The sequence below is a fragment of the Macadamia integrifolia genome, chromosome 2 (genome assembly GCF_013358625.1).
Source record: "Macadamia integrifolia cultivar HAES 741 chromosome 2, SCU_Mint_v3, whole genome shotgun sequence".
NCBI lineage: Eukaryota > Viridiplantae > Streptophyta > Magnoliopsida > Proteales > Proteaceae > Macadamia > Macadamia integrifolia.
The window spans coordinates 17,196,041-17,223,706 of NC_056558.1; the positions used below are offsets into that span (position 1 = coordinate 17,196,041).

A 27,666-nucleotide genomic window follows, 5' to 3' on the forward strand; every position below is an offset into this window, starting at 1 on the left:
TTTGAAAACAATGATGGTGCAAAGATAGAAGGCAGAGGCATAGTTAAATTGGACAAAGGAAAGATCAAGTCAAACAATGTCCTATATGTTAGTGGTCTGATGCACAACTTACTCAATGTGAGTCAAATTTGTGACAGTGGTAATGAGGTTTTGTTCACTAAGGAAGGTTGTGTGATCAAGAAAATCAAAAATGGAAAGATTGGGCACAAGGGACAAGAACTACAGGCAACTTATACACTCTGTTAGAAGCAAATGAAAATAGATGTATGATGGGACAGGAAGATGAATGTTGGCTATGGCATAGAAGGATTGGGCATATCAGCTTCAAGAGCTTAGCTAAACTGAGCAAAAAGAAGGCAGTCAGAGATCTTCCAAAGATCAAATCTCCAACAAATCATATTTGTGCACCATGTCAAAAGGGAAAGCAGTCTAGGGCCATATACAAGTCAAAGAAGCACTGTTCAAGTAAACTATTGGACTTGATTTATACAGATCTTTGTGGATCCATGAGAACAGAGGCAATTAGTGGAGAGAAGTACTTTATCCTATTCATAGACAAGTACTCCAGGATGACTTGTGTAATGTTCCTTAAAGACAAGACTGAAGCCTTAGATTGTTTCAAGATCTTCAAGAAGAGGGTAGAGAATCAAACTGGTAGGACACTCAAGTGCTTGAGATCTGATCAAGGGAAGGAGTTTACTTAGAATTTATTTTTTAACTTCTGTCATGAGCATGGTATTAGAATTCAATATTCTGTAGCCCGTACCCCCTAACAAAATGGGGTTGTGGAAAGAAAGAACAGGACCGTTTGAGAGATGGCAAGGACAATTTTGATTGAAAACAATGTTGCTAGGAGATTTTGGAGAGAAGCAATATATTCTGCGGTGCACGTCCAGAACAGGTGTTTCTTTAGACCAAATGAATCCAAGACACCCTACGAGCTATGATATATCTTCGGGTATTTGGTTCTAGATGCTTCATCAAAAGAAAGGGGGACGGGCTTGGAAAATTTGATGATAGAGCAGATGATGGGTTTTTCTTAGGGTATTTTTCAAAGAGTAAGGCCTACAGATGCTATAATAAAAGATTGGGCAAAGTGGTAGAGAGTTCAGAATTTAAGAATTGATGAACATGTACCCCATTCTAAACAGATAGAACTAGTAGAGCAGACTCCTAAGGACTTTTATGATGATGCAACTGTAGATGGTGAAGTTGTGAAAGTTCAAAATCATATTGATGATGAGGATACAAATGCTCATGAGACTGACAGAGTGATAGAGAGAGATGGAGGACCCAGTTTTGAAAAGTGGCAAAAAGTGCATCCCCCACATCAAGTCATTGGAGATCCTAAAGCGAGAATGCAAACAAGAAAGATGAAATCTGCTACACATTCATTACTTTCTCAAATTGAACCCAAGTCTGTTGGGGAAGCAACTAAAGATGAGAACTGGGTGAAGGCAATGAATGAAGAGTTAGATCAAATAGAGAAGAACAACACTTGGGAGCTAGTTCCTAGACCAATCAATGAACTAAGTGGGTTTTTAGAAATAAGTTGAATAAAGATGGTCAGGTGATTAGAAACAAAGCCACACTAGTGTGCAAAGGCTACGCTCAAGTAGAGGGGATAGACTTTGATGAGACATTTACGTCGGTAGTAAGATTAGAATCTATACGGATGTTCTTAGCATTTATAGTTTATAAAGGTTTCAAGGTTTATCAGATGGATGTCAAGTCTACATTCTTAAACAGTAATCTTAAAGAAGAAGTGTACATTGAGCAACCAGATGGTTTTCAAATTGGAGATGATCCAAACATGGTCTGTAGACTAAAGAAAACCCTCTATGGCTTGCAACAAGCTCTAAGGGCTTGATACTCTAGACTAAACTATTACTTACATCAGTTGGGACTTTGGAAGGGCATTGTTGATAGTAACCTATATGTTATGACAGAGAACAAAAGTCAACTGGTAGTGGTGGTCTATGTAGATGATATCATCTTTGGAGGGTAAAATGAAGAGGTGTATAGACAGTTTGTAGAGCGAATGATGGTAGAGTTCGAGATGTCTATGTTGGGGAAGTTATCATACTTTTCAGGTTTGCAAGTGAATCAACAACAAATGGTATCTTCATATCTCAAGCAAAGTACATCAAGGAGATGTTGAAGAAATTTATGATGAGGATAGCAAACCAGTAAGTACTCCCATAGTAGTAGGTTGCAAGTTGAGCTCGAGTGACAAGTCAAGTTCTGTAGGTCAGACTCTCTACAGGTCAATGATTAGAAGCTTGTTATACTTGATAGCATCAAGACTTGATATCCTACAAGCAGTGTGTTTGGTTGCTCGATTTCAAGCTAGTCCAAAAGAGACTCATCTAGTGGCAGTCAAAAGGATTTTTAGATATCTTAAGGATATGATCGAGTATGATTTATGGTACCCTAAGATTGAAAGTTTCACACTCACAGCATTCTCAGATGCTGATTGGGCTGGCAACGTGGATGATAGGAAGAGCACGAGTGGTGGTGCGTTCTTTTTAGGGCAGAGTCTAGTGGCATGGCATAGAAAGAAACTAGAATCTGTTTCTTTATCTACAGTAGAGGCTGAATATATTGCTGCTGCAGGTAGTTGTACATAGGTGATTTGGATGCAGAGACAAGTAATAGACTTTGGAATTCACAATGATGAGTCGATGTCTATTAAATGTGGTAATATGAGTGCCATTAATATTTCAAAGAATCCAATGTAGCATTCGAGGACAAAGCATATTGACATTCGATATCACTTCCTGAAGGAGAAGGTCAATGTAAATGAGGTGAGATTGAATTTTGTTCCTACATCTGAGCAAGTGGCAGATATTTTCACGAAAGCACTTCCCAAGGAAAATTTTGAAGCCATTAGAAACAAACTTGGAGTAGTCACTCCACGAGCATAGTAGATGATATTTATGCAGGGGGAGTAGATGAGTAAGGGTAGATATATCAAATCCCTACAGGATAAGAAGATGCGGTGGGCACTCCTATAGGTGAGTCTATGCAGGGGGAGCTTCTATATGGGGGGAGCATCATTGCCCTTTGCACTTGTTGTCAAAGGGGGAGAGAAGTGCAACACATAGTTAAATTAATGTTCCCAACAATTCCAAAGGGGGAGAATGTTGGGAAATTGGGTCCAAGTGTTGTCATTGTTGGCAATAGTGTGGTGGTTCTAGTTTGGTATTAGGATTGATGTTTGAGTTGGCTCTGAATTATGGGTTCAATGTTGAACTAATTAGACTATATTAGTCCTAGTCATCTAATTCGGCATCTTATTATATAAGAAAGGTAGTTTGATGTGGTAAGCAAGCATTATGTGTAATAGAGCCAGCAAGGTTGAACGTGTAACATCTTTGATTAAAAAAGAAAAATATACAGCAAGAGTTATATTACAACAAGGAGTGCATGGACACATGTCAACAATCTCTTGATTTTGATATAGGACAACAACCCATACAAATAAGCAAAGCACCATAGCACCATATGATGATGAAGCAATTAAGCAATTGGAGTTGGGCCCGGTTGGTAAATTTTAGTATGATGATATGGCATAAATTAAGCTATTGCTAATCCAAAGAAAAAGAAGTAAAGTCCTATTAGAACTCTAAATGTCTCATATGTGAACAACAACACTTTTATAGCAGGATTGCAATCATCATATGTGATAATAGAGACCGTAGCAAGAGTTTTATGCAGCCCCGTTCAACCAGTTGTCGTGGTTAACACCAACAAGGATATGGGTTCAGATTGCATACTTCATAAGTTGAGATAAATAAGGTTTTATTGTCTTACAGTCCAAGCACTACATCAGCAGCTCACTTCTACATGGATTATGGAGTCAACAAAGATCTCCATTAAGAGAACAAATCAGCCAACAGAATTTCAGATCTTGTGGAAGTTGTTTCATGTGTGACAGCAACTACTGGCGTATGATTAGAGAGGTTGAGAAGGATTGTATAAAAAATAATAAAAGAAGAAAAGGAAGACAATGTTGAAGTCTGCAATGGACTCTTTACTTACTTGCGTGGCTTAATGAATTCTTTGTTGCCGGTCACTATTGAACTCTTGTGAAACATGGAAAGGTTTTCAATTAGATGAATAAATACACTCTTGGAGCAGAACCGTGAAGAACTTCGGAGGTGAAGCTGAAAATTACAGAGAAAGAAGGGGAGTTCTCTTATTCTTCAATGTTAAAATAAATCAAGGGAGATGAAGGGATTGCTTATGTTGCTACAACACTTATATGTGTTTCTTCTTGGTTTCTCTTTACTGATTTGAAGAAAAAAAGAAGGTGCATTGTTTACTGTTGCATATTGTTGGAAGTTCGTATTGCAAGTATTCTCAATTTAATTGGTTGATGGAGATCATTGCATCAGTAGGTTGAGCATGTTCTTCTTCTATACGTTAAGCAAGCAATCATCAACGGGGTCTACATAGGTTGAGGTAACCCATATCTGAAATCCCTATTTGTGTATTCTAGAGTGTTTATTGTTGAGAAACTCTAGATCAATGGTGTATTGAATTGGGATTTTATTTTATTGATTTAAAATTGTGAACCTAGCAAGTTGGGCTTGTTTAGGGTGTGGGGTTGTTGCCCTTGTCTGAGTTGCATCTCAAATTGAAGCAGGGATAAGTTCTTGGACCGCTGTAGCGGTTAAAAAGTTGAGTATTGAGGAAATACGAAATCCTATATGGGTATTCCTCCGTGGAGTAGGAACTCTGGCTGAACCACGTATATCTGGTGTTAATGTCTCGCATTTATTTTTCTACATATATTTTAAGTGTGTGTTGTGCAGAGTGGTGGGACATTGTTTGATAGACTCAGCCACATTGTGGTGTGAGGTGGACGTGTCATTGTTTACTTGATTGGTAATTACGGGATTGCCCCCATCAATCTAGAACTTGAAAATTGGAAGTTTTTTATTGGGTTGCAATTAAGGAAATTTTTTGAACCTCTGATTCACCCCCCTCTCAGTGTCAACCTGGGAACATCAAAGGGTCGTCTCCATCTTTCGTCGGAGTCTTTCCAAGGTTGAAACAGAGGTTGAAGACAATCTCTTCGACCCTTTTTCTTTTGTTTCAATGGAAGGGCACATAGGTAAATTCATCTCTAAAAAAAAGGGTATTTTGGGCATTAGATGATATGATATTAGATGACATTATTAATTAACAGTCCCAAATTCACACGGACTAACGGATTGGACCTGATGGTAAGAATTTTAGAAATGTTTAGGGAGAGGGCGTAATTCCTTCAAACCCTTAAATCCACGTGTAATTTCAACAAAGTATAGGAGAGGGGGCATAATTTTCCCAAAATAAATTGATTCTCATGATAACATAGATATTTAATGAGATTCACATATTGATGTGATGTGTTATATCCTCAAGTAAAGAAGAAGATGATTCACTATTTTGAAAGAAAAATTACAATAGAAATCTCTCAAGAACACCTAAGCTTGCGATAAAAATATTCACCCAAAAACTCTCAAAATGAAAAACCCTAAATCTCAAATTACTTACACAATAAGACATCATAACATATTAAAATACTCCTCTAGATCAATCCATCAGATTATGACCATTTGGGTCATACTATACCGAATTCATTGGAGTGAATCTTTTTCATCTTTGATGCAGAGTGTGAGAAAAATTCACCTCATTCAGCACCACAGAGGTGAATTTTAAATTTAAACCAAGACTCTTTTGGATTTGTCTCCTCAATTAATTGGACACTCAATCAATGATCGTTGGGAACCAATTTTTTTTTTGGTTCAAAAATAGGATGAGATCCATTTTGAAGAACCCAAAAAACCCAAATGAGCCAAATTGAGAATAAAATGTGGGTAAAATAGTCATTTCATTTTCAAACACAAAACCATCTAAGCTATTGAAACAATGTGTTGCCTGGGAAGAGCCGTTGCCATTCTCCTCACACCATTATCCCTCTCCGTCATCATCACACTTCGACGGCGCAGGTTGCAGCGGCAATCGAGGTAATCTCTCTCTCTCTCTCTCTCTCTCTCTCATTGTGAGCTCTTTCTGATGCTGTTCCATTTATAGTTGAGACCCCTTTCTTAGCGTTGTATGTTATCACTGGGCCAAAAGAACGGCTTCATCTATGTTTTGAAAGTCTGTGCTTCCAGTGCTGGCTTCTCAAGCATACTTAATTAGTATTTTTGAAGATGGGTTTTTAATTTTCGGGTAGAAATTGATAGGTAGTTAACACTCTAATCCAAAACATTGAGATCGTTGGGCTTTTCTCTTTGTATAAAGCTAGTCTTTAGGGTTTCTTCTTCTTCGTCTTCCTCAGTGTTATATGTGCTGCAGATAAAAAGCAGTCATTTTGCAGTGATCAGTATTTTCTTTTGTAGGTTTTCAACTAATGGGAGTGTATTCCGGTGGGTCGTCGGGTGTTTCAAGGATTTTCAATCAATAATAATCCCTAATCTATGACTTTAATTGAATTGGGATTGCTCTGTAATCGAACCCAGCTACGACAAAGATACTGGCTCAGAGTGTACTCTGGTGCTACTTCAGCGTCTCTTTTGGATGAACATTCATTTGATTCAGCACCAAATGCCGAAACTAAAATTGCTGCTGAAAGTTATGCACCAGGGGACATTTTATTTGTCAGTAGAAAGTGTACCCTTTTTCCCCAAGTAGTCAGAGTATTTCATTCTTTGAATTGGAGGTTTGCAAGGGAAATAAGATTCTTTGAAGCTGTTGAAAAGTATGGATTTTCTCATTCTATAAATGCCTTCTGCATTATGGTTCATATCTTCTCATCAGCAGGGAGGCTCTCAGAAGTAAATTTTCTCTTAAGAGAGGTCGTATGCTATTGTCAGGAAGCAAAATATGATGCGTTTGAACTCTGTCCCACTCTACTGGAGTCATCGGTGGCAGAAATATCAGTGTCTGTTTTTGAAGTTCTTATGACGGTTTTTGTGAGCTCATCAATGCTTGAACATGCTGTAGATGTGTTCGTGCAAGCTAAAAGCATTGGGCTAACACCGAATGTCAGAACGTGCAATTTCTTGCTCAAGTTTTTGGTGGAAAAGAATAAAGTAGAATTTGTTAAAAGTTTATTTGATGAAATGAAGAATAATGGGCCACGGCCCAATGTTTGCTCTTATAGTATTTTGATGAATTTTTACTGTAAAGGAGATATTGGTAAGGCTGACACAGATATTAGCCAAGCTACTGAGATATTAAACGAAATGGAGAGGTTTGGGGTGCACCCTACAGTTGTGACTTATGGTACGTATATTCATGGGCTTTGCAGGGCTGGAGGTGCTGAATCTGGGTTGAAATTCCTTCGAAACTTAAGAGATAGAAACCAGCCCCTCAGTAGTCATTGTTACAATGCCATTATCCATGGTTTTTGCCATAAAGGTAAGTTAGATGAGGCTGTGGAGGTCTTTGAAGAAATGGAGAGATTTGGAGTATCACCAGATGCTCACAGCTACAGCATTCTTATTCATGGGTTCTGCAAGAAGGGGGATGTTGCAAAAGGCTTCAGTTTACTGGAGGGAATGTTTCTCCATAAGGACCATAGCATAAGGCCTTCCTTAGTTAGCTATAGCTCGCTTTTGGGTGGTCTCTGCTTGAGTGGACAAATGGAAGCTGCACTTGAATTGTTCCACAAACTTGAGGCTTTGGACCAGACCTCTTATAACATCTTAATAAATGGATATTGTAAGCATGGGGACTTCAATTCTGTGTGTAGACTTTGGATCGAGATGATTGGAAATAATTTTGTTCCTGATGTTTACAACTGTACGAGCTTGGTCCATGCTTATTGCTTGATGGGATGCTTAGAGAAAGCCTTGGAACATTTCAAACTCATGCTGGATAGGGGAGTACTTCCAAACACTGTTACATGCACTGTTATTGTTAATGCATACTGCAGGAAAGGATATATTGATGAAGCTTTCAGACTCTTGGACGAAATGCAAGAACAGGGCATTATTCCCAACTTGTTTACATTTAATGCAATCATCAATGGACTGTGTAAGGAAAGGAAAGCAGAGAGGGCTTGGGAGCTATTTCCTTTGATGTTGCGGAGGGGTCTTGTTCCCGATGTTGTTATTTATAGTACACTTATTGATGGTTTTGTCAAACAGTCAAATTTAAACGCAGCTTTCAAATTATATGCGATGATGTCAAAATGTGGGATTGCACCAAACAAAGTCACATACACTAGCCTTATTAGTGGACTATGTAATGTTAACAGGATTAAAGAAGCCATGAATTTATTCAAGGAAATGAAAAAGAAGGATTTGATTCCAGATGCAATTTGTTACACCGCAATTATAGCTGGGTTTTGTAAAATTGGATACGTGGAGAAGGCCTGTGCTCTTTTTACCGAAATGGTACAATATGGCCTTTTGCCTGATGTTGTCACTTATACCTGTCTGGTCGTTGGTTACTGCAAATCGAGCCGGATGGACATTGCACAACAGTGGTTTGATGAAATGAAATGGAAGAAAGTCACTCCTAATGTGGCAACATATACTGCACTAATCACTGGGTACTGCAGACTTGGTGAACAGGATAAAGCTCTTGAGGTATATAATGAGATGAGGAAGGCCAGTGTGCTGCCAGATGATCTTACCTTGTCGGTGGTGAGCCTATGGAATTTAGGCAACCAAGGGAATGAAATGACATGAAGTAACTATCTGATATTTTGTACCAATCTTGATCCGTTCCAGGCTCACTTTCGGCATTCCTTATGGATGCTGCGGATTTGGTGGACTGGAATAAGCTTGAAGAGGCATATATTGAGTTGATGAAAGGTTTGATGGAGAATGATATTTGCCTGTTCTGACCTTTCAGAGCCACTTCCATTGGGTAAGTAATCCATCATATGCTAGTAGATGCTGATTTTAATCTTGTTTTTCCTGCAAAATTTAATGCCTTCTGTTCTCATGAATATGTTTCTCTTCAGATGCTGATTTTACTCTTGTATTTGCATGAAAGCTAAATACAGGTATGCTCTATTATCTTAAGCCTTTTATACTGGTGACATCTTTTACTCTTCTATAACTGATGACAGGAACATATGAAAGTTATTGTATACACTATACACTGTAATGTGTTAAGACTGTTGAAATATTTGCATTTATTAATGGTGATGGCGGGAAATGTGGAAAGGAAAAATGTAATGGTTATACTAGTCAAAAGTAAAAGAAAAAAAGTAATGGTTGCAGAGTCTCAACATGAAAGTATAACTAATGGTTGACTCCACAACTTCCATTGGGTAAGTTATCCAGCAAGAACCAGTAAGAGGACCACAAAACTTGTTTGAAAACTGTGCCTCTTTATGTTCTGACCCTTCTTCCTTCTGTCGTCTTATTCATGTAAACATATATGTGGGGACTACTTATGCAACAGTATCTGGTCCAGGATACTGACCTGAAGGTAACAATTATGCTCCAACATCAAATTCAACTTATCAGATTGAAAAATCTAACCCTGAGCCTGGCTAACTGGCGTGGTCCTGCAACTCAACCTGAAGACACTCTTTCAATAATATTCATTCAAATTTTCAATCTTGACATTCTACATGCAGCTGAGCCAGCAACCCAATGGCCTCATCAGTTAGTCTTGAAAGCTCAACCTAGTGTGTCAAAGAATGTGGATTCCAGCGTAGGCTAATTGAATTCATGTTTCTATTTTCTTTTACTTACTAGAAGAAGTTCGATCCCAATATTATAAATCATCAATTGGTTCAGAGATTTCTTTTTTTCCATTTAGGGGACTCAGTCTGTGAGATTAAGTGTTTAAAATGGTGAAGTCATGGTGCTGGAAAGGTTTTGGAAATCTAATACAAATGCATGGATTGAGATAATTTGGGTTTGGATATTCTACTAACACAAAGTTCACAACATATGTGCTGAAAATCAGGTCTAACAGAAGCCATAAAGGATGAAAACTTCCAAATACAAGTGCAGAAAATCCATTATGAAGATTCATGGAAATTCATTCTTCTTAGTCAGAAGCTTCCATATCAGCTGAGTTGACATTTTTCTTATGCATCTCAAACCCAGACATCCCTCATCCTTTCAGGAGGCAAATAGCTGCCCAACTGGTGGGGTGCAGAAATTTGGTGGAGTCCATTTCTTTCCAGAGAAAAGCTGCCATAATAGATTCTAACCCTTTAATAGTTGACTGGGGCAAACCATAAATACCAGACCAATAAATATAAGATGATTGAAAAACTGATCTAATGAGAACCAAGCAACCTGCATACGAGAGAAGCATTTCTTTCCAAAGTTGAAGCCATTTCCGAATGAGGTAACAATGGCGAAGGTTTTGTAGAGAGACGCATAAATATTCATAGTTATTCTTTGTGTTTATTACGTACAGGGATTGGCCCTTTGTGATAATCAGATGATTTAGAGTGATGGTATTGGGCACTGTTCTGAAATGGTTCTGGTTGTTGTAATTCAGAGTTTAACTTGCAGGTTGGTTATTGAGTTCTTGGTGTTGATCGAAAATAGGTGGTAGCTGTTCTACTCGTGGATAGTTCTTCAAGTTCCTTGATTTATTAAATGATCAAAAGTGGCAGCTAGTGTTTTCTTTGATAGTTTGATGTTCCTCATCTGATGTAGTATATGTGTAATTCGTCTCTGGCAGGATAATAGACTCTCTCACAAAGAAACTCACTCAGACATCATTAGGATTTCCATGGCACAACGCATGCCAAAGCTTTTGTGATCAAGGAAAAAGCTAATTGCTATTATTCATTTCATATAAAGGTTAGGCTCTTATTAGTTGATATGTCATTGGTAAGTGAGGGAGCTTACCCTTTTATGCTGCTAACTAGCTCTCAGATTGTTTGATGACAGAGTCTTATGTGTATTCTCCAACTCCCATGCAGATTTGATTAAACATCTCTTTCATCATAGATTCTGCTGCTTGATGGAGGCATCTAAAGATCATGATTTCTTTTGTAAAAAACTCATGCCAATTTTTGGAGGATTTACGATATTAAGGGTTACACATTGCATACCAAAAATGTTAATAGTAAATTCTAAAAAAATATTTTCCACAATTATCATTTTATTGCACTCACACATAAAAATAGTCGTTGGTTTGGTATTACATGGTTTGCCTTTTTTTTAATCGTTTTAGATATAATGTGCTCAATGACAAATCCCAAAAATTTAGCTCAACAGGGTACACAATTTTTTTAGTCTTTCCATAGTAGCATCAGGCATGTTATCAACTATCAAGTATTGATATGATATGGGTCGATACGGCTGAAACATATTGGGATTAGCCATGTCAATACGATTACAGAACCGTTACATAAAAAAATTATGTACAAAACCTATACAGACCACTATGGGCTAAAGTATTGATACATACCAGTACACAGGATGCCAGAACACACAAAGTTTTTGAAAGAAACTTCTTATTCTGTTTTTGGTCAAAACCTAGTGGATCAGTGGATCCCATTTGCATTAAAAAACCAACATAGGAGTGATGAAACAAGCAAAAATTTGTATTAAAGCTCATCAAAGTGAAGATCGAATATCCAAGCCTGGGTTGAAGTATGATAAAATAATTGATTTTTGTTTTTTGCTTGAATCTTGTTTTTTCTTGCTTGTTTTTGCCAAGTGTCACATTTAAACTGGAAATTGGCCTAGATTTTGATCATCTTGAATGATTTGTGATCTACAATATATAATCATGTTTGTTGCTAAGTTTCTAGTAGTAGTTACATACTACTTCAGGGCTGTTTAATATGTTATCAGAATATCAGTAGAGCAGGAGTATAGTTAATGTGTTTATACTTAATTTATGTTACTTAATAGTTAGTAGTATGTTTATACTTGCATCTTGCTTGTTGGTTTTGGACCTTTAGGGGTTAATTTAAGCCACGATCCTAATAGCAAATAGATGTTTCTTTTTGAAATCTTCTTACTTAATTGTTTTCTTTTACTTATTAGTAGGTCTGTTATTACACTTGCCAATGAAGATTTGAATCATATAGATGCCATGAAGATGGAGATAATTTGTCATTGGTTGGATATCATTATTTATTGCTTATTTATGGTGCATAATGCTTATAACACTTGTTTTACATGTATCATTAACATGTCTGTGCATGTCAAAGTGTATCTAGCGTCTCTTAATGGCTCTCTGTATGTCTTTGAGACATACCTTAAAACCAGCTTTCTGATACATTGCCCCATACTGATACTTGACACCTTGGCATCAGGGGTTTGGAAGTTTAAAAGTTGTATTCTAGTTTTTTTAAGATATTCTAAGTCTCTAATTCCCATACAGTTTTGGGGTCCAAATATGCTCTTTCTAGTCTATTATTGCCTTACTGGTAAAGTAAGTAGTGGTTTGAGTTGTATTAGGATCAGAGTCTAGTTACATTAAGAGTCATACTTTAAGAATTATAAGGATATGTACCCTGATCTTTGGCTATACAAGATTGAATGGGTTAGTTTAAGTTTTGGTAAAGTAGACTGGGTACTTATCGATCAGCAAAGGCTGAGCTTTCTTCACTCTACCTCCATGTCTTCTATTGGTTGCTGTTATAGATCTGGCAATTTCAAATTCAAGTCAGTTTTTCATCTTTTCTCTCCTTTTCTTCGTATTTTTGAAATTATTGTTCATGAGTGGTGTTCACAGTCCCGTAACAGTGCTTATTTCTTGTTCTTTCTCCCCACCCCCCTCAATTCCTTCTGTTTCTAGAGACTTTATTCAACACGATTTTATTACCCACCACCTTTCTTTGCCGTTCAGCCTCAGAAAATTCATAAATCTGGGCTATGCTGCTTCAGATGTCCTTTTGGATGTGACATTGTCAAAACAACTTCTAGGTGAGAAACTATTCCTCATTCAAAAACTTTGGTTACAAACCAATTTGAGTATTTACAAATTACACTCACTCAGAGGACTTCAAAAATATTTCTTCTCTTACACTCTAGGAAGCAAGTTTATGTGGCTGGGTTGGACCAATTTCACCACTGGAGGTCCTATAGATTAACATATATTTTATCTAAGTTTTGAGGTTTCGAAATCCCAAATAATTCCAAGTAGTTATTTCCAGCAATTTTAGGCAGCTCATTGACAACTAGGAATACGTGGCTCTTACAAACACTCAGCTGATGAAGCCTTGTTTTGCTTGTAACTTCCATTTGATATTTCTCTGTACAAATCTGGGGTGCTCCATTGTCTTTCAGGTGAATCAAGGGTGCTGTATGGTCCCTGGAGCACTTAAACAGAGTCCCATGTACCTTGTTCTCTAAAGGGATATTTAATCATGGCTATGTGTGTTATCATATGCTTGTTTCCCCCTGCCCCCCAATCTTTTGATAAGTAAGCTTGTTCTGTTTGGTAGTTAGTTTTCATCCTAGTGGATAACAATGCGATTCACTGACAGGCATTTTTGGAACAGAGAAATGACAGAGGAGTCGTATAGGGAGAGCCCCCAAACAGAATGGATTCAGAAGCTCTAGAAGTGTTGGCAGGTATTAAGCTCTACTTATAAGGTATTTGAAGAGGTCAAGATCTGTGGTTTTTTTTCTTTTTGGAGAATCTGAGAAGTTGACAAATCCTAATTGTTCTGTTTTTAACTCAAACTCTAGGACAATGGGCAGCAACCTGTTTGCAGTTGCTGGTTCTTTGCAGGCACACAGGACATCCAAGGCATAGTAGGATGGGCTTGGTCCAATGGAAATCTATAAGGAGGTGTCAAAGTGCGTCTAATCTTAATGAGATAGAGCAATTTACTTGCAAGTTGCAATTCAAAGACTTGTAAGCGGGGATGCAAAAGAATTTATCATCTTCAGGGGACTTCCTGATCATAAGGAGTAAGATTCTTAATTCTTGTTGCCTCAGTGAAAAATGTAAGTCTTTTTTCCTTGTCCTTCCTTTTCTGTTTACTTAGAAGTGGAGACATGGCTTTAACGAATTAAATTATGTTGTAAATTAATTTCAGGACACTGGACTTGACGACAAGGTTTGAGGAATTACAATCAGATCAAGTGAGTCACCCGATTCGAATCGGAATCTAGCGGCACCCGATCCCAATACTGATTTCAGCCAATCTTTTAAACCCCTGTTTTGGAGTGGTGTTGAATATGTTTGGTCTTCATTTTTGGCCATTATTTCCCAGCCTGTAATATAGAAGAAAACCAATGTTTTTTTTTTCAAAAAAGCCTTGAAACTTCGACCATTAGGTTGTATAACCATTTAGGCATCGATGAGGCTTAGAAAACCAATGTAACTTCTTGTAGTATGATCCCCAACTTTATTGAATAAAAAACTGTCAAATCTTTCCATCTGCCTGATTGCATTTCTAGGGTTTCAACTGATTCAGACCAATTCCAACCACTAGGAAGAGTAATCAGAGGAACTGATCCTATCCCAAAACCCAAGGAAGAGGCCAATTTTTTGGAAGATACAGATGAACTTTTCATTGTTTACAGCATTGCTTGAAGGGAGAAGAACATGGTGTTGTTTCTAGTCTTGATCCAGAAAGCTGTGGTGTTGGAAGAATTGATGGTTCCTTGTTAGATTAAATTGGAGTACTCAGTACTCCATTTGTCAAAACTGGAATTTTTTGAAAGTAAAACAGCATAGTTTTGAACTAATAAATGAGCTGTCTTCTTATTCTGTACCTTCAATTTTCTTGCCATGACAGTATCAGTGTAAGAGCAATGGGCCTGAATAATAGACTTCTGGAGCTGATCGCTCATACCCCATTGCTATCATGAAACCCGGATCTTAAAGCCATCTCAGCACCTTATCGTTTTCATTGGGTTGTATTATTGAGACCAAGTTTATGGCCATATTTTCTGTTGAATGGTGTGGTTTTGGTTCAGCTGAATCAGTTACGAGATGGTATTTTTATTTATTTATTTTGATAGATAGGAAAAGAAGTAGACAACAACTAGTAGACTCAAACTCAAGACCTTTTAGCGAGCATGGGTTTTTTGCACACTACAGCTCACTACCTGTATTAGGTAGCATAGATAGTCGATGTTGATGTAATGTGACTTAATAGTTGGATGAAGAGGTAATGCTTTACATCTATCGCATGGGTGTCAAATTTTCAATAGTTAATTCAATCAAAATACTCTTTCATGTATTAGTATGCATTTGCCATGCGGGCTGAAACCTGACGTGATAATTCACAAAATTTGAGCCACATTTGATCTACCATGTGGGACCTGTTGGCAATTGCACAAACTTAGCCCAGCCTGTGAGTTGCATCTCAATTACTTTATTAGAAAAAAAAAAAAAAAAAAAAGAGTTGCATCCCCATTAGTGACACGATGTGTGTGAGAGAGAGAGAGAGAGAGAGAGAGAGAGATGCAGCTAGTTTTGTCCAATCTCTTAGTTCAAGCCATGAAGGTACAAGAAGAAGTCAAGCAAAAGAAGAAAAAGATCTTCAAGAAAATACCAATTCTATAAATAAATTTGAGTAGAGTTGCAATCTCGTTTTGGCATCAAAGTACTAAAGTTAGCCAAATATATATATGGAGATGCTTTATTTTAAGGTTAAGTACAATGCAGCTTTTCATTGCTAACAATGGCCAGAGAAGAAATGGCGAATTGCAGATCTCTGGTAATATGGTGGAAAAGGTAGAGGTGGTGTTGGTCTTTTATTAATAGCTAAGAGTATGGTGTGGGGGCATTGATGATGATAATGGAGGTAGAAGAGACTAATAATATTATGTAGTCCTCGTGGAATTGATATATCAAGATGATGGAGGTGGTGGTGGTGGAGGAGGAGGAGAAGATGGTGACGGTGGTGGAGGGGACATGTAGTGGTGCGGACGAGGTGGTGGTGGTGATGATGGTGGAGGAGACATGTGATGGTTTGGGTGATGGTGTGGATGGTGAGGTGGAGGAGACATGTGGTGGCGTGGGTGACTCTGTGGAGGAGGTAGCGATGGTGGAGGAGACATGTGGTGGCGTGAGTGACTTGGTGGTGGTGGAGGAGACATGTGGAGGTTTGGGTGACGAGGTGGATGGTGATGTGGAGGAGGTGGTGATGAAGGAGGAGACATGTGGTGGTGTGGGTGACTCTGTGGAGGAGGTAGCGATGGTGGAGGAGACATGTGGTGGCGTGAGTGACTTGGTGGTGGTGGAGGAGGAGACATGTGGAGGTTTGGGTGATGGGGTGGATGGTGATGTGGAGGAGGTGGTGATGAAGGAGGAGACATGTGGTGGTGTGGGTGACTGGGTGGTGGTGGTGGTGATGGTGACTCAGAGTGTTCCAGCAAAGGAGATGTAGTTGGTGAGGATTTGTGTAAAACGCCATAGAAGCGAAGTGGTTGCACATTAGGCACAAAGGAACTGAGACACGCCAGCAAGATCATCATCCCAAGCCAAAACTTCAGGTTCTCCATGTTTGGGAGTAGGATTCTCAAACAGTCTCTTCTCCTTTGAATTCTCCTGTCTCCGCACAATGGTGTTACTATATTGCTGCATACCTCTTTATTTAACAACTTACTTGGGAGACTTGTCCAAGTTAAGGAACTTTATTTATTTATTTATTTGATCGAATTCTCCAAATTAAAAGGTAGATCAGGTTATCGCACGATCTGATCCACACATATGGAATTCATCATAGGATTTTTCTTGTGTAGGTGCCATATGTATGGATCAATTCGTATGAAAACCTAATCCACACTCGGTTTTAAGAAGCTTGGAAAAGTGCATCTAGATTGGAGTTAGGTAGGGTAAGAAAAAAAATTGGGGATGATGATTTAATGCCATACATATGGATCGGATCATACAAAAATCTAATTCACACTCGATTTTAAGAAAATTGAAAAGGTACATCTAATTTGGAGTTGGATAGGGTAAGAAAAAACGTTGAGAATGATGATTTAATTGAGGAAGAAAGTAGGTTTCCTTAGGCTTTATATTTGTGATGCTCTCCCAGGCTTCTTTCACTCTTATTCAATGTTGCTAGTCATTAACTAATTCCTTTTTCTCAACGCTGGCCCATCCAACCCCTTAAATTTCCCCATCTCTCTCTAGTTTTTGAATAATCTTTATCCATATTTTGCACGCGCGTATCTCCCTCCATCCTCATATTTGATATTTTGCATCTCTCTCTCTCAAAAGTCTCATCAGTTATCTCTCTCTAATAAGTTAATTCATCCATTTGGATTCGAATTTTTTGAATTCTTAATTGTTTAATTTCTGTCCAATTCTCTCTGTGTGTTCCACACCTAAACATTCAGGAAGATTGCTGGGCAATAGATCACTAGTGAAAGTCTAGAAAAGGTTAATTGCTGCTTGCTAATTTAACCCTTCTACACCCCACCTTCTTGAAATATGTATTAGTTGTGTGATAATGATTAGTATTGCAATAAACGTGTGATCCCATGTGAATCCCTTGCTTGGCCTTTCGAGTCTTGCTTGGACTAGTAGGCTTTGAACTCGCAAAAAAAAAAAAACTCATCCATCTCCCAGTTCAACCATTTACTCCCCACCGCTCTCCCCACCCCCACCCCCACCAAAAAAAAAAAAAAAAAATCCCTGTCCCACCCTCAATCTGAAAGACATTTTTATTTGAACAATAACAGTATTCCACGATCTTCTTTGTGGCTATTTCCAACCCCCCTCTCCCTCTCACACGCACACACACAAATCACTCACTTCTCCTTGTTTGCACTCTCTTCCTCTCTCAACAAATGAACTCAGTGAGAGTAATTATTATTTCATTTTAGTTTGGAATTGTTAACACAGATTTGATTTAGAATATACGGGTCCTTGGTTGGGAGGGCATCCAGCTTACAACGTCAAGTAGTGAAGAATTGGGGAGGATGGTCAAGGGCACTTGAGGGTGAGGAATTCTCAAGGATCTCCTAAGCAAATTTAGGAGAGAACATATCATTTGAATTTCCTTTCCAGATAATGAAATCCAGAACTGACTCACTCAACCTACCAATACTGCTCAACTAATCCCGAACCTCAATGAGTTCCACTGAAGAAGCTAATTAGCAGGGCCTAGATCCCAACCTCCCTCCCTAAGAATGGAATGAAACCATGCATAACAAGCCTGTCTAATCCAGCATCATAACATATACGATCTCCATAAGTGAGCACCAGATCCTGAGATCCATCCGTGGGTTATCTAGATGGTTAGAGCGAATTGGGGATTGTGTGGATAGGTGCATGGTCCTAGGTTCAATTCCCCATTTGTGCATCTGTGATTTAAGTGGAGCCCATAGAGGTGGGTTGCTACGCTAGTCTCCTCGAGGATTAATTGAAATGCGCGTAAACTGACCCGGACACCTTCGTTAAAAAAAAAAAACCACCAGATCCTGAGGTGCAGCTTATGAGGGAGTCTAGTTTGGGCCAGGCTGAGCTGGGCTGAGCTGAGCTGGGCTGTATAATAGATATATTTTCAAAGCCCAAGGTGCAGCTTAGCATAATTTAATCTTGTCCCAAGCTGGTTCTTTACCTTTGCATCCTTGATTTAGTAGTATCAATCAAATATTGCATTGCCATATATATATATATATATATATATATACACGTGTCTATCCTATCAATCAAATATTGCATTGCCGCTATCCTATCAATCAAATATTTGATTGATAGCATTGATAAGTAGTTTAAGTTCTGATACACATGGTGAACCATAGTCTTGATTCTTCATAAAAATAGTAATTTTCAAGTGCGCATAAAGGATATATAGAAGAGTGAAATTGTAATGAACATGAACAAAGTAGAGACATTATTACATTTGTTTATTTTAATTTAATATTACAAGCATGAATAACACAGTTTTATTCATTAAGTGACAAAGTAAGTAATCTTCTTATGCTACATATATATTCTCAGTCTCATGCAAAGAGTGCATCCATTTTTATTCTGTAGAACAATAGACCACATAGTATTGGTCTCCTTACTGATCATACATATTGGTACAGATCAACCATCATCATCATTATTATTATTACTATTAATTACAGAAGAAAGAAGTTCTCCATATCAGTCACAGAGAATGGTGCAAAGGCATTGTCCAAAGGCACCATGGCATTGCCCTCCTGTAAATTTCTCAGTAATGCAAACCTTGGCACAATTGGAGTCATTTATGCATAGACCCTGGAAGTGTTTGCTCAACTGAACGCAAGTCCTTTTTCCTTCTCCCACCATTGGCCCCATTTCTATAAAATTCAATCAATCAATCAATGCACCACCACAAGCAAGAAAACTTATTAATTTTAGTCTAAATTTAAGAAAAATATCAAAATGGTTGTGAGTCTTGGGACTTGTAAGTGAGTTTACACGGAGGTTAAAGCAATAAGCTGTGAGTCAATATTAAGAGAATCGAAGAACTATATATATATATATATATATATATACCTGTAGCCAGAATAAGCAACACCAGGACTAGGACTTTTGAAACAAGATGCTTATTGCTGCTGCTCATCTTCGCCAATAATATAGATGTTTTGATGACAATTAAGATAAAAATTAAAAGAGCTTATGAAGATATATGGAACTATGAGCAACCTCCTACTCTTTATATATATAGGAAAGTTAGGTACTTGAAATTAATTTAAACCATAAGGAACCTTTTAGGTACTCAAAAATCTAAACCCACATGAAATTCTTACAATTGTAGCAAGCCTATATCTTCCTTCTAATTTAGTTTGTAACGTTCTTTCTTAAACCATTCACTTGCCAGATTTTTTTTTTTAATATCTAGAACACGTTTTCCTCTTCTTAGTTCCTCTAATTTCTTCTTTCTTAAATGCACCAAATAGATAAACATTGAAGTGGAGATATTTTATGACCTGATGATTTAGAACTTTGACTACCAACTTGACTGAACGATGAAACATCTAATGTCTCTCCTATTGAAAAAGATATATCTAGTGCACAAGGCTCTCACTACTATAAGGTCTGAGGGGAGTCATGATGTATATAGTTTTTCTTCCAATTATCATGCATAGAATATGTTTTTCAACTTGAATCCACAACCATTAAGTTCCAATGAGGTCTGCTGCTTTTTAAACTTAGGTACTTAATTAAACTTGAATAGTTTTTTTCTTTTTCTTTTTTGGTAGAAAAAAGCTGAATAGATTTGGAATCCCAATAAAGTGATTTGAGAGATAACTTAGAGTTTGGCTAAAAATCTCAAAAATAAATAAATAAAAAAAGGGAGGGGAGTGGAATCTGTGTCTCTCATCTTAACCCGTGAGGACAAGAGAATCTTTTTTATCCAAAGGGATTTTTGACCCTCTATTTGTAAAAAGGTAATCCAGAGTCCCAGGCGTTCAACTAGCAAAAAAAAACCTAGTTCGTCTTAACCCACGGTTCTCTCCTCAGCCTCCAATGGGACTGACAAAGGGTATTTTGAACCTTTAATTTGATGAAATTCACTTTTTTTGGAGTCCAATTATAACACCAATGATGAGATTCTCACTACACCCATCTTAAGAAAAAACTTGTATATCTAAAAAAGATTACCCAGTTGGCCATTCCCATTTGTTTGTCACAGGACTATGCAATTGGGAGTCCAAGTCATTTGCATCATGCTTTCTTGCCTGCTAGTGTTGTGCCAATCTGGAGGGAAAAGGCACCTCAGCCATATCTAGCCTCAATGTTGTTAACCATATGGGTATAAGAACGCTGCATGATCGCGTGGGTCTTACACCCAGGTATAGGCGCAAGTAAAATTGAAATATTGCCCTAGTGAAAGAAAAAAAAACCCATCTATGTTGATGCCCCTATGTATTCTTCCATTGGCCCTCATATTGTTGCAGGACCGCTTGATCAAACAATGATCTCTTGCCATATTACCGAAATAAGGTTTAAATGCTCTTTCACTTGTTTGATTGGCATAGCGAGGATAATTATTGTGTGTGTGGAGTTACCTGTAGGAGAGAGGAACCTAATTTGCCTATGTGGTCTCCTAAAAATAAACATCCTAGAACCAACACTTCTCAATAAGGAGATCATGAGTTCAACTCTCTTTGGATCTATATGTCCCCTAAAAAAAAAAAATCAAATTGAATTAGAAACACATTTACATTTCGTAGGTCAAAAATGCTTCTCTAATTTACGTACCAAATATGAAAAAATTGATATTCCAATATACTTTCACCAAACAAATAACTAAAAGGATATTCCAGCATGCTCTATACCTACCTTTTTTCAAAGGTCCCCATTGTTTTGTTCCCTTCTTTTCCTTGGAACATCTAATTTAACAACCAAGAACCAACACTTTACAAAGAATTCAACTCGCTTTGAGTCTACCTACCACACTCTCCCTCCCCCAAGGCCCCAACCGAAATAAAATAAAATAAAAAATGGTGCTTCTTTAATTGCCATCCCAAATATGAAAAAGTGGTCTTCTAAGATATGCTCCATACCTATCTGTTTTTTTAAGGGCCACACTGTTTTGTTTCCTGCTTTTCCTTTGCAGCCGATTTTTTAGAGTATAAAGAGTATGCTACAGTATGCCATCGCCAGCCTTATTCCCCAAAAGGAAATAATAATCCAAACCATTCCAACCTATCAATGAGTCATACCTCATGCCCCCATTCACTATTTAAAGTGTAAGGAAACCTTCCATGTCTCATCTGCCAATGATCTTCAATCTCTGCCGTTGGATCTTGATGGATCTCCTCATTAGGGTTTCTTGTTTGGTGCACTGCATTAAATGAGAAGAAGAGACTAGATATAGAGAAAGAAACGTGATAAAGATGTAACAACAAATTCAAAAGATGCACGCAAAAAGTTTAAGAAAGAAATGAATAATAAAAAGCAAAGCTAGTGTGGAGAGGGTTTAAAAGATTACAAGGTTTCTCTCTTAAAAAAAAACGACCGACGTCCCTTTTAAAGATATATTTAAACCCTAGCAAGGTTGCTTTCTTCATTGCATCCCAGACGGTCGAGTTTTCTCTCTTCATTGTAAATTCTTCTATCAATATCTTTCTCTCTCTCATCAATGGAGGGCTGCAAGCGTTTGTTTTCAGCACTGTTCCTTCTCCTGCTGCTTCTTATGGCTACTGGTTCTTCTCTTTCCTTAAGTCTCTCTACGTTTATTATACCTTTTTTATTTTAGTTTGATTTCTTAACCATTTTATTCGTGATAATTAAATATAGTTATGGCATGGTGATCCAGTCAGAATTGAGATCCTTTGCATGTATGTTCATTTAGATGTATCTCTCAAGTGACAACTGTCAACACATATACCATTAAATAAGTGAAGAAGGGTATTTATGAAATATAAAAGGGACAATTATTGGCATAAAAAATGTACGCTCTAGGTGAACGTACATGAAGAAGATATAAACTCGACCAGTGGATGATACTAAGGGAAAGTGGTGGCTTATCTTATTATCCCAGTGGCCCACGGATTTGTAGCAATCTGGTGCTCTAATGAACATAGGCCGTAGGTCCATCAAGGATGGACCATGGATGGACCATGAGTCTAGGTCTTCAACAAAACTGATAAGGGTTTGGCAGCTAGTTGAGCTCAAACTTGATGTGTTGTCACCAAGAATTGGTATTATTTTTCCAGTCCAGTAATGAGATGGGTCCAGTTTTGGTCCCAAAAATAGCCCTTTAATTAATATACGAAAATTTTAGTTTCTTTCATATATCCTTCGGTATTATTGAAAATTTTGTACATAGACTTGTTGAATTTAGACTAAGAATTGTATGCTTAATTTGTTGGTAGAAGAGATGGGGCCAAGAGTTGCAGAAGCAAGGACTTGTGAGTCTCAGAGCCATCGGTTCAAGGGGTTATGCTTCCGAAAGAGCAATTGCGCCACTGTTTGCCAGACGGAGAACTTTCATGGGGGTCACTGCCGAGGCTTCCGCCGGCGATGCTTTTGCACTAAACATTGTTAGTGAAGGAGAGAGATTTCATCAGAAGTTATCGATCTAACAATGGTTTTTCAAACCATTGAATCCTTGGAATTGTCCGGTGTGCCTATGAATAAAAATGCAGTGTGCGTGATGTTTCGTGTGTTGTTTCATTTGGAGTCTACTTTGTTTACCTATTTTGGGGGTGTAGCCTTTTGTTTGTAGAGTGACACTTTGTCTTCTGTTGAAAACTTGGAGTAGTTATTCATGTAATAATGGAAGATGATGTTTCGAAAATCACAAGATAAATCCAAATTATAGATTTTTACATTTTGTTCCCACTCAAAATTGGGAGAGTGCACAAATAACATCTAGAGTATTGGCACATATGCATGGACAAATACAGGATGTCTGTTACAAAAGGGGTATTAGATTGAATTAGGATGTGAATTTGATACGTTGTTAATCTAGACCTTATCCACTCTATCCAACAGTTGGAATTGATATATCATCTGTTTGGGCCAATGGGGTATTTCAGGCACCCAATGGTGTTTTCATATACACTCAAGTTTGGGTGAGGGGCCCACAACAATCTAAATGTCTATTTAATTAGGGGTGTCAAAATGGCCTTGCCAGCCCTGAGCCCGAGTAGGCCTGGGCTGGAATTTTGAAGCCCAAGGCCGAGCAGGGCCGGGCATGGGCTGAGCATGGCTCAACCTGGCACAACCTTATATACAATGTGTATTAGAAATTTATAAGAAGTATTTCACCAACACACCACCAAATTTTTTATAGTTTATAACAACACCTATATATTTTTAGGGTTTTTAGGGGGGTGTGATCTTTGTCCCTGAGCGTGCCCCTACACTGAGACATAGGGGATGTGAAATGACCATTGTGCCCCTCCTGATCGATGCCTAAGCATTCGTCCTTATTGGTTGAGGTGTAGTTGCAGGAGCCATGCTCCTGGAGGACAGAAAACATTTTCCCATCTTTAGGGAAATGATTATCTATCTTGGAGTATAGCCTAGACCAGCTTTCCTTGTGTCTATCTCTCCTACCCCAAAATAAGATGCAAAAGTGTCTTTTCATAGAGGAGGAGAGAGACAGACACATTGAAGTATTGGCTCGAAACTAAATGCTTTTTACCATATTTTTTATTCACCCCCACAATCACATTAGTTTTTCAATCAATAAAGTCTCAACTACATTTCAGACATTATATTTTTTAATTCACCAATGCGTCACAATATTAACCCAAAAAGAGGAAAAGAATCCTACATGTCTATGCTCTTTACACCTAGACATAGGACATTGTGAAAAGACGTCCTTGCCTCTCTAGTTTTCGCAGTGTCTAATGTCTGGGCATTGAGAGCATAGATGGATACCGTTTGGGCTGGGACTGAGATATCCTACATTGATCAACCTATGGCTGGGTTTGTCACACCTCATTCACACAAAATCGGATCGGTGACTGAGTTAACTCCTATTAACCCAAAACCTACCAGAATCATCTGATATAGTAACCACCAAAAAGCATACCCACATCTAAAGAAAGAAATTTCTATATTTCACCAGAAGTCTTACATGTATATACCTGTAAATATCCCAATACTCTTGATACCCAAATTGTATTATATAATAATTTTATATTTGGGCCCGTAGGCATGATATATACACAAGAAACACAATTTAAACATCTAAAGCATAAAAGGGGTAACATTATAAAATAATCAAAAAGAAATTCGAGTTGGTATCAGTGTTGTTGTTCCCCAACACAACTCTCACATCGACACTTGGCCCCGTGCCCAAGATCTTCTAGGACCCACCAGTCTTCAACTGAAAACTCCATTATGGGTCCCGACTCTAGATCCTCATTCGAGTAACCTGCAAGATCATCTAAAAAGTGGTGTACACGTGAGATGAGTTCACTAGCCTAGTAAGTAAAAAGAAATACCAAGCAATCATTCGCAATACAAATACACATATATGTATGCAAGTCCATTTTTATTTTCTTAAACCACTTAAACATCTCATCTAAGTCATAGGTCATGTGCTATTTATAATCATAGTGCGCGTATACCCCAGGTACGAGCTACGAACCTCATCCCGCTATACGCCCATAGGGTTACCGGAGAAGGCCAGCTATGGGTACCGAAAAAGTAAATGGGTCTTGCCCTACATTAAAGTAAAATGGGTCTTGCCATGCATTAAAGTAAAATGGGTCTTGCCCTACATTAATTTAAAAGCAGTAAGATTGGCCCTTTTGTTATATCACAAAAGTTGCCGACTGTCCTAGTAATCGGTTGGGCGTATTTTTAACCACCACCATTGGTACACAACCTCAGGCTTCCCCCCAGTGATATAATCAACACATAAACCCCTTCTGGAAAGGTTCGTAGTACAGGGATATGTCATTCCTAACTGCATGCTCCTATATGAGATAGTACGACCACATGTGCCACCGAGTCCCATTCCACGGGCCACCAATCCATTCATGTCCAAGCCAACTACGGTATCTAGTATAACAATGTATCATATTCAATAATGTAAAGTCATCCATCTCATATCTCAAAGCAAGAATAAGCATTCAACAATTTAAGATATCAGCATATCAAGTAATAAATGAATTTTATAATGCATATATCAATGCATGAAAATGGCATTCGAGGATGACTAGGCTACACACAAAATGAAATGATGGCATTGATAGTCTACCACAATTATGGAATGATGCAAAAACACTCCAAATATAAAGTCAATGTTCTCTTCTCACTTACCTAATTGTGTACAAAGATCACCCTTGGTATGAGAAAGATCTGGCGTGCGATGATGCGAGTTTCTAGTGAAACCTATCATAAAAGAGGTCGAGTTTAGTATATCTCCACTTTAAGTTCATAACCAATGGAATACGACGACCCCAACGCATTTAGAATCACCGTAGGAGGTTGTTCGACAAATTTAGGTCCAATCGGAACCCGAAGAGTCGGATTGGTAGGTCAACCGACGGGTGAGGTACCAGTCGGTCCTTGCCCGCCGCTCAACTCAGGGACCCTGTAAGGACTGGTGGCCCAGGTACGGTGGGCCAATGCCCATCGATCTTGCTCGTCAGTCAAGCCTACAGCCCATCTAGGATAGGCGGGCTCCGGATTGGAGGGTTCGACCATTTTCAGGCACCCACCACTCAGAATCGAGGTTTTGCTGTTCATTCACATTCGTCATCCCACCTTGGGGAAACCACCATAGGTCGATTCGAATGTATTTTCCACAAATCTAAGGTCTTATATCATGATTCCAACATAGATCTAGGATCTATTCAAAGTTTCAAGCTTGGGTTTTACCTCTTTGCTCAAGAACGCCTCAGAAACCTCAAATCTCCTCTATAGCTCAAGAGACCAACCAATGCTTCTCGAATCTTGAAATTTCTTCCTCTAAAACTTTCATAAACAACATATAGGTCTTTCATTAAACCTTAGATTCATCATCTCAAGTGGTATTAACAAGATCTAAAAGATTCCTACCCAAATCGAAGAGTTTCACTTAGGGTTTTTTGGGGGTTTAAGAAATGTAGACGTTACTCACCTCAAATCATAGATCTTGAGATGAAGATTACAAATTCTGCGTTTAAATCAAAATATTCAACCCCTGCTTCATACAACGAGCATCTTCTTCCTCCTTCTTCCATTCTCTTTCTTCCTATCTCTCTTCTTTACTTTTCTCACCCACCGTGTAAAACAATAAATGAGGAAAAGAAAGGTAATAAATGAAATTTATACCTGGGTAAAAATATCTAGTGACCAGAGTGGTACGTCACACTGTTGGGTCTGACCCACCTATGACCACCCACCAGTAAGCCAAAATTTAGCCGAAACATTGGGGCTTTCGATGGGACTCGGCCCCAACACATATTTCACTCTCAGTAATTGATTAACACGTGTACTTAACATAAAATACGACTACGTACCTTTATTGTGCGTACATGGCCCGATGATACGTGCAACTGCATGGCTTAGGCACACAGACTTCATTAGGCACCAACTCCAACTCGTTTGGCCAACCTGAGTTTAGAGTCACTTTTGCCATCATGTTCCATAAGATACTCGTCTCGGCTCGCTCCGGTTTAGGTCCTACAAGACCAAATCGAACCAACCGAAAAATTAGACTAAGTTTAGAGAGTAGGGTATCACAGGGTTGGCCCTAAGCATAGTTAAGAAACCTTACACCCCTACATTTAGAGGTGTCAAAACCTAGCTCGAAGCCTCGAATTGATAAAACCATCAAAAATTGATAAAAAAAACCCATCCTTGTTGGATAGGTTTTGGATTGAGGTATATTAGGATCGACTGAAAACCAGTCCAAACTGAATTGACTAATAACGAAATCGAAACCGAAACCAAACCGAATGAAACCAACAAAAAATAAGTGATCTTAAGGTTATAAATAGGTGAATTGAATATCTACTTTTTAGAATATTAGCAAGATTATTTATTTATTTTTTATGTTTGCTAACGATGGGTATCCAAGCCTTCGGCCTGACTAGTCCCACGGGCCCATACTGACCTCACAACTGCATGGACCAGGTTATTCTAGGGTTGAATAAGAAACATCCAACTTTCATTGAAAGCAGTGATGAGCACTAAACACCCAGTGTGAGTGGCCCCAAGGAGGTAAGAGGAGTCGAACTCTGAACCACACACTTCCTGAGGCGAAGGTCCCTTGCCAACTCGACTACCCCCTTGGGGAGGCTTGTGATGATTATGAAATCTTTTCTACTAGGTAATCTATTATCCTTATGCATGAAGATAATCAATGCAGTCATTGTGGTC

The 27,666-nt window shown here is 38.3% G+C and overlaps 2 protein-coding genes and 1 long non-coding RNA gene across 21 annotated transcripts; 2 read left to right on the plus strand and 1 right to left on the minus strand.

Moving 5' to 3' along the window:
• The first annotated feature begins 5,913 nt into the window (after positions 1 to 5,913).
• LOC122069087 (pentatricopeptide repeat-containing protein At1g63400-like) lies at positions 5,914 to 14,332 on the plus strand. Of its 19 annotated transcripts, XM_042633082.1 has the most exons (6): positions 6,028 to 8,874; positions 8,972 to 9,013; positions 10,663 to 10,784; positions 13,445 to 13,517; positions 13,635 to 13,895; positions 13,988 to 14,332. In XM_042633082.1, the coding sequence occupies exon 1, from the start codon at positions 6,474 to 6,476 to the stop codon at positions 8,691 to 8,693; it is 2,220 nt and encodes a 739-aa protein (XP_042489016.1). In that variant the 5' UTR covers positions 6,028 to 6,473; the 3' UTR covers positions 8,694 to 8,874; positions 8,972 to 9,013; positions 10,663 to 10,784; positions 13,445 to 13,517; positions 13,635 to 13,895; positions 13,988 to 14,332. The 19 variants fall into 19 exon arrangements, with proteins under 19 accessions (XP_042488970.1, XP_042489016.1, XP_042489031.1 ...); XM_042633036.1 differs by adding an exon at positions 5,914 to 6,017 and having other exon boundaries at positions 6,396 to 8,874; positions 8,972 to 13,517; XM_042633097.1 differs by having other exon boundaries at positions 8,972 to 10,784; positions 13,430 to 13,538.
• A 4,396-nt stretch (positions 14,333 to 18,728) lies between these two features.
• LOC122094053 lies at positions 18,729 to 19,517 on the minus strand. The gene is made up of 2 exons (XR_006144614.1): positions 19,384 to 19,517; positions 18,729 to 19,184 (listed from the first exon to the last, which is right to left on the minus strand). It is a non-coding gene; the product is annotated as an uncharacterized LOC122094053 (long non-coding RNA).
• Positions 19,518 to 21,869: 2,352 nt separating this feature from the next.
• LOC122072082 (defensin J1-2-like) lies at positions 21,870 to 23,170 on the plus strand. Its single transcript, XM_042636622.1, has 2 exons — positions 21,870 to 22,040; positions 22,716 to 23,170. The coding sequence occupies exons 1-2, from the start codon at positions 21,977 to 21,979 to the stop codon at positions 22,883 to 22,885; spliced, it is 234 nt and encodes a 77-aa protein (XP_042492556.1). The 5' UTR covers positions 21,870 to 21,976; the 3' UTR covers positions 22,886 to 23,170.
• Positions 23,171 to 27,666: the final 4,496 nt, after the last annotated feature.